The following is a 7,674-nucleotide window of genomic DNA, read 5'->3' as shown; positions in this document are numbered from 1 at the left end:
GTGGGGAACTTAGTATGTAGGCTGTGATTGTGGGGTACTTAGTATGTAGGCTGTGATTGTGGGGTACTTAGTATGTAGGCTGTGATTGTGGGGTACTTAGTATGTAGGCTGTGATTGTGGGGATCAAAGATGTAGGCTGTGATTGTGGGGAACTTAGTATGTAGGCTGTGATTGTGGGGATCAAAGATGTAGGCTGTGATTGTGGGGAACTTAGTATGTAGGCTGTGATTGTGGGGATCAAGTATGTAGGCTGTGATTTTGGGGTACTTTGTATGTAGGCTGTGATTTTGGGGAACTTAGTATGTAGGCTGTGAACTTGGGGTACTTAGTATGTAGGCTGTGATTGTGGGGATCAAGTAAGTAGGCTGTGATTGTGGGGTACTTAGTCTGTAGGCTGTGATTGTGGGGTACTTAGTATGTAGGCTGTGATTGTGGGGTGCTTAGTATGTAGGCTGTGATTGTTGGGTACTTAGTATGTAGGCTGTGATTGTGGGGAACTTAGTATGTAGGCTGTGATTGTGGGGTACTTAGTATGTAGGCTGTGATTGTTGGGTACTTAGTATGTAGGCTGTGATTGTGGGGAACTTAGTATGTAGGCTGTGATTGTGGGGAACTTTGTAAGTAGGCTGTGATTGTGGGGTACTTAGTATGTACTCTGTTATCTTGGGGAGCTTAGTATGTAGGCTGTGATCGTTGGGAACTTAGTATGTAGGCTGCAATTGTGGGGAACAGTTAGTATGTAGGCTGTGATCGTGGGGAACTTAGTATGTAGGCTGTGATTGTGGGGTACTTAGTATGTAGGCTGTGATAGTTGGGTACTTAGTATGTAGGCTGTGATTGTGGGGAACTTAGTATGTAGGCTGTGATTGTGGGGTACTTAGTATGTACGCTGTTTTCTTGGGGAGCTTAGTATGTAGGCTGTGATTGTGGGGAACTTAGTAAGTAGGCTGTGATTGTGGGGTACTTAGTCTGTAGGCTGTGATTGTGGGGTACTTAGTATGTACTCTGTTATCTTGGGGAGCTTAGTACGTAGGCTGTGATCGTTGGGAACTTAGTATGTAGGCTGTGATTGTGGGGAACTTAGTATGTAGGATGTGATTGTAGGGTACTTTGTATGTAGGCTGTGATCGTGGGGATCAAAGATGTAGGCTGTGATTGTGGGGAACTTTGTAAGTAGGCTGTGATTGTGGGGTACTTAGTATGTACGCTGTGATCGTGGGGAACTTAGTATGTAGGCTGCGATTGTGGGGTACTTAGTATGTAGGCTGCGATTGTGGAGTAGGCTGTGATTGTGGGGTACTTAGTATGTAGGCTGTGATTGTTTGGTACTTAGTATGTAGACTGCAATTGTGGGGAACTTAGTATGTAGGGTGGGATTGTAGGGTACTTTGTATGTAGGCTGTGATCGTGGGGAACTTAGTATGGAGGCTGCGATTGTGGGGAACTTAGTAAGCAGGCTGTGATTGTGGGGTACTTAGTATGTACTCTGTGATCGTGGGGAACTTAGTATGTAGCCTGCGATTGTGGGGTACTTAGTATGTACCCTGTGATCGTGGGGAACTTAGTATGTAGGCTGCGATTGTGGGGAACTTAGTAAGCAGGCTGTGATTGTGGGGTACTTAGTATGTAGGCTGTGATTGTGGGGAACTTAGTATGTACGCTTCAATTGTGGGGAACAGTTAGTATGTAGGCTGCGATTGTGGGGTCGTATGTAGGCTGTGATTGTTGGGAGCTTAGTATGTAGGCTGTGATTGTTGGGAACTTAGTATGTAGGCTGCGATTGTGGGGATCAAAGATGTAGGCTGTGATTTTGGGGTACTTTGTATATAGGCTGTGATTTTGGGGAACTTTGTAAGTAGGCTGTGCTTGTGGGGTACTTTGTAAGTAGGCTGTGATTTTGGGGTTCTTTGTATGTAGGCTGTGATCGTGGGGAACTTAGTATGTACGCTGCAATTGTGGGGAACAGTTAGTATGTAGGCTGCGATTGTGGGGATCAAAGATGTAGGCTGTGATTGTGGGGAACTTTGTAAGTAGGCTGTGATTGTGGGGTACTTAGTATGTAGGCTGTGATTGTGGGGTACTTAGGATGTAGGCTGCGATTGTGGAGTAGTCTGTGATTGTGGGGTACTTAGGATGTAGGCTGCGATTGTGGAGTAGTCTGTGATTGTGGGGTACTTAGGATGTAGGCTGCGATTGTGGAGTAGTCTGTGATTGTGGGGTACTTAGGATGTAGGCTGCGATTGTGGAGTAGGCTGTGATTGTAGGGAACAGTTAGTATATAGGCTGCAATTGTGGGGTACTTGGTATTTAGACTGCAATTGTTATATTATGGTAGTAAATATAAACTTGATTTAGTTTATAACAATTATGAAACAAGTTATTTCAACTTATATTAATCACTGCGCCACCTGACCACCAATGTAATATAATGGTAGTTGATGGTCCCTAACTCGAGCTATGGCCCTTTGTTCATAGTATCTCACTTAGTTTGGCATATCTCATACACTTTGTCAACTAAAATTGTCAGATTTTGTGTTGGAGTACATTTTGAGATGGTAGAGTGTTGCATACTGAAACTAGGAATCTGGTAACAGTATAAACAGAGTTATGGCCCTTTATTTATTTTTCATACCGAATCTGGACTATGTCTTGGTTGCAATATTTTGCCTTGTTGATATGACCCTTTTTATTAAAGCGAATCTTTTTCTGCAGGAAAAACAGACAGATCCCAGGAAAAATGTAGAGCGAGTTTACTGTGGACATTTGTTTCATTTTGGATGTTTAAAAAGATATTTAAAGACGCCTCCTTTTGCAGGTAAGATTGATACTGCGGTGATAGAGTTGTAGGTTTTATAGAGATCTGACTTGCTATATCTCTAATGTCTCCTACAAACCAATCAACAGTCTCAATTAGTCGACGTCTGGTTGTTTGTTTCTGAAAATCGATTAATCAATCTTTGTTTTCCATGGTCGATTATAGTTTGACTAATTAAAGTATTAACAAAATATAAACTCGGATAGTTAGTGTTATTACTGCCGACAGCGAGTTGTTCGTTCTTCAGCAAAACAACTTGACCTAACATCCCACACAACGACGACGCTGATTGGCTAGCTGGTCCACCCGACAACCAATCAGAATTTGCGTTTCAATAGAAATGCTGCATGGCTCAGTCCGTGCATGACAATATGGCAAACCAGGACATTCCGGAGATTTAAACTCTATGGGGCTACTGATTTAAACGCTTGGAAGGCATTGTTCCTCCTTAGCTGGATATAAATAAAACGCTTTGTCGAAAGTGTGGGCTATCTTACAAATAAAATGTTAAGTTTGACGGGGTGTCATCAGGTGAATGCCAATTCATCACGGCATTTCTGAATATGAGATGCAGCTGTCACAGCATAATGGACATTGCAAACATCATCAATTTAATTTCCAAATACATGTACATATTTTTCAATAATTATAAGGTTCTGTCAACAAACGTAATGTTTTTGTATGAATGTTGTGCGTTATCAGCAAAATTATCTAATGTCAGGTTTCCCTGGAAAAGAATGTGAAAATAGATTTCAGAAAGCACTATAACCTTAAATTACTGAATTTAAGTTTAGTTTGATCGATCATTAGTCGATCATCAGTCACTTGATTGGAAGTGATGATCGAGTATGAATTTACAAGTGATTCCCAACACTAGTCTCAATAATACTGATAATGATAAAAACATCTTAATTTTATTGCCTGGTATGGCAGGGCGACATAAGCAGATTACTTTATTATAGGTGTTGTCAAATGTGTCGTCTGTACAAAGGTTTCAGTTCAATTTTGATCCTGATCTGAAATTCAATATGGCTGCCCACAGCCATTTTTCGAATTCAGAACCTGAAGTGATATTTGTGGGATAACTTTTGAAAGAATGGTTCGATTTCATAAAACATTCTACAAATACAAGTAACTCCTATAATACGTATTGTATCAGTTTTCCAGTCAATGATTTTTAGTTGGATTTTTAGGTTACCTGAGCTTTGTTTCAGCAGAAAATTATTCACACTTGGTCAGAATCATCTTTGGTGGATGAGGGTATTACATTGTAAAAATTGGTATTTCTGCCCCATCCCCAGGGGCTAGGGCGGGGCCCATAAGGAAAAATTTACCAATATTTTAAAATTCTTATCCTTTGATGACATGACAAGTATTGTATTTCATTTAGTTTACATGCTGATTTCCACATCACAACTAAACAATAATATTGAGCTACCAATACCTATGATATAACTCAGGTGACCGCTAAGGCTCTTGGGCCTCTTGTTAATTTTGAAAGGCCTTCAAGTGCCATCTTTGAGTTTTTGAAAGATTACATTGTTTCTGTGCTTTACGCATTGAAGGAATTATGTGCAATAATCCTTGAAGGAATTCTGTGAAATAATCCTTGAAGGAATTCTGTGAAATAATCTTTGAAAGAATTGTGTGTTATAATCCTTGAAGGAATTCTGTGCAATAATCCTTGAAAGAATTGTGTGTAATAATCCTTGAAGGAATTCTGTGCAATAATCCTTGAAGGAATTCTGTGCAATAATCTGTGAAGGAAATGTGTGTAATAATCCTTGAAGGAATACTGTGCAAAAACCCTTGAAGGAATATTTGATTTTCATGAAACTTTTTACACATGTATCAATTACCCGCTCATGTTTGATTATGACCCAAATCTGAAAATTAACATGGTTGCCATTGGGGGCAGACGACACATTCACTTCTGTGGAATTCTTGTTTTGAGATTTTTTAACAATATTCTTAATCTCTCTTACCCAATATTAAAATGTCACCTATGGCCAAAGATGAAACTGCAGTGCTTAAAAAATATGGTATTGATCAAGGAAAAGTGTCAATATATTTGTATTAATTCTTGTTATTTTATTACAACAGATGGTAAAAAATGTCCGGATTGTGGTAAACAGATATTCCATGAGAAATGGCGAATATCTCCGCAACTTGCCGAAGCACGCTGGGCTCACAAACAGGCACGACAGAGGGAGCTAGCCGAGGTCATGGACTTCCTACAATGATGTCTTATTTTATCCTAGGGCTATTTTTACAATTTTAACTGACTTGAAATGTTTCAATACGTATTGTTCCTGCTGCAGTTGGTCAAGCTGTGAAGACAATGTTTTTATCGACCTCGGAAATGTTGGAGATGAGTGTTTTTTTGTATATTATTTGTATGCTTTAGGAATCTCGATTTAGCTTGTAAGGTACATAGGAATTGGCATCGTGATGCATTTTACTAGAAAACAATTTTAAAGTAATGATAGGTTTAATATCAGAGCACCTCCCCTCAGAACACAGGGTCCTGTGTCTGTACAGAAATGCCAAAAGCACAGAGTTTATAACCCTGAGAAATAATTGAATCTTTTAACTCATTCACCCCTGAAAGTTTATAATGAACTATTCTAACAGTAGAATTGGAAGATTTTAAATGTGTTTTCAGGGGTAAATGAGTTAACTTTCATTAGTTAATTTTAAAATTGTCAAAGACACTTGGTAAATGTGGTGTCTTTATACAAACTTTAAATTGACTAATTCAAGTTGGATAAACATGATAACCTACCACCACTCCTCGGGGAACCTCTATATATCAAATGTAGGTCACTGTGACCTATATTGTCTGCTTCATGCTAAAGCGGGAGTTGGAACATTTGTATGTTTTGATTTTTTTTTCTTTTCTAGTTTCTACATTAGATTACTCTGATATTTGAGTCCCATTTATGAGGAATAATGAAATTTGTCTTATATGCTTATCAGAGACTTGTAGCTGGATACAAGTTTTGGTTGAATTGTCCATCATAATAAGGTTTAGCCTTGGCGTTTTTTGAAAACCTTCAAATTGTCACAATATCTTAATTTTTGGTTGTTGTAAATTTGTTAGATCAATTGACGAAATTAATTTGGAACAAAGTCAATTTTTGTTGAAGTCATGTTGTTGAATATTTGAGGGTAAAATAATTGTTTGATTTTTTTTATAACCAGATACAAAATGTATTTAAAAATAGGGCGACTTTGTTGAAGTAGTACTTGATTCTATTTGTTAGGTGAAGTACAAAGCAAGTTTGACTCAGTCAAGACATGACAGTGGCTCAGGTAAAATAAAGAGTAAACTTGACTTGAGTCAAAGTATTAATACATGATGGTGACTCAGAAAAAGTATAGAAACAAATTGACTCTGGTAAAACTAATAACATATGGTGAGCCACAAATGTTTAAACTGGTGTAAGTCCGTACATCAACAGCCTATGGGTGGGCCTGGTCCCAGACAAACCAGTTTGTTTACTTTTTAACGTAATATTTACAGAGTATAGAATCGACACATGTTAATGTAGGCCCTGATTATCTCTGTCAGGTCCCGCCAGGAAGCAAAATCAGATAACTAGGTCTGTCTATTATTCATATACTGGTCCAACCATACGAAAGTTTATAAATGGAAGCGATGCAAATGTTGTGTAGATTTATAAATATTACCATTATATTAATGAATAATCATTGTCATGAAGCCTATCGCTTCTCAACTGATGTTTGAAAAATTATGTAATTTGCAGATTTTGCCTTCAATTTAAATTCTTATAATAAGCTTTACTTTTATGTTGAATTTTGGGAATGGAATTCCTTGCCATTAAATGACATAAAAAGTAATCCCCTGCAATGTGTAAGTTAAGTATTGTTTGTTGTTCAGGTATATTTGATCTGGTAATATCACTGTATCACTGACAATACATCTGGGTCTTAGCTTATTGATGATTTTTTTTACAATGTATTATATTTGATTGTGAGCGGAAAACCTGACCGTTATTTTGCCTTTATAAGGAGTTTTAATGATGTACATAGTTAACGATCATTATTGTTTGTCAGTACGTAAGTATTACATGTACCTGTAACATTGAGTGGGGCTGATGTAAACAAGTACAGGCATGGTTTCTCACCTGGTCAACAAGTATTTGGATATTTGTCAGTATACAGATTTTATAACCCCCACCCCCCGTATGTATACTGTATACTGTGAAATTTGAGCCCAGTCAAAGTTTCGCCCTTCGACCATGAAATCAATTTTTGTCCATCACATTTAATTATGATGTTTATTATGCTTTTTACTTGCATTCACCCTCATCACAGAGGGCGCAAAGGCGAAAAAAATAAAATTGCATTGAAAACTTTCCCAGTATACGGTTGGTACTAGTGGGGGACCTTGTTAATGTGATAATATGATCACATTTTCTATCTGGATGTTCTGACCGCAATCTAAAAATTTCACAAATTTTGCTGCATTCGCAAAATAAGCGAAATTAAAACCGTAGTGAATATTAGTAACTATACAGTAGCGAGACCTCATTAATGCGATAATCTGATTACAATTTCTATCCTAGCAAGACTCCACAGAAAAAGTTCTAGACTAGCAAGTTTCTTCAGTAGTGAGTTATACCGTCAGACGATGTATTGTCGCGACAGTTTTTAGACACGCAAGGGGCCACAGAAGTCAGATAAACTATGAAGTGATGTGTGGTCTTAAATATTTTCTCACCCGACAAGGTTCCATGACAGTCAGGGTACACTGTTAGATTATTGTCTTAAAAAAACCCAGTTTCTATAGACTCATGAGGTCACACAGTATGTCAGGGTACACTGTCCAACAA

The 7,674-nt window shown here is 38.1% G+C and overlaps 1 protein-coding gene across 1 annotated transcript in view; it reads left to right on the top strand.

Annotated features, from left to right (window-relative positions):
• The window catches only part of LOC110457571, a 24,966-nt gene extending 17,516 nt beyond the window's left edge, over positions 1-7,450 (top strand). Inside the window, exons 7-8 of the mRNA XM_021508903.1 lie at positions 2,713-2,815; positions 4,919-7,450. Coding sequence (XP_021364578.1) covers positions 2,713-2,815; positions 4,919-5,058 — 243 coding nt within the window. The 3' untranslated portion in view covers positions 5,059-7,450. The remainder of the gene's footprint in view (positions 1-2,712; positions 2,816-4,918) is intronic.
• Positions 7,451-7,674: the final 224 nt, after the last annotated feature.

This window comes from Mizuhopecten yessoensis, unplaced genomic scaffold (genome assembly GCF_002113885.1).
Source record: "Mizuhopecten yessoensis strain PY_sf001 unplaced genomic scaffold, ASM211388v2 scaffold9253, whole genome shotgun sequence".
NCBI lineage: Eukaryota > Metazoa > Mollusca > Bivalvia > Pectinida > Pectinidae > Mizuhopecten > Mizuhopecten yessoensis.
This window is presented reverse-complemented; position numbering and strand designations above follow the sequence as displayed.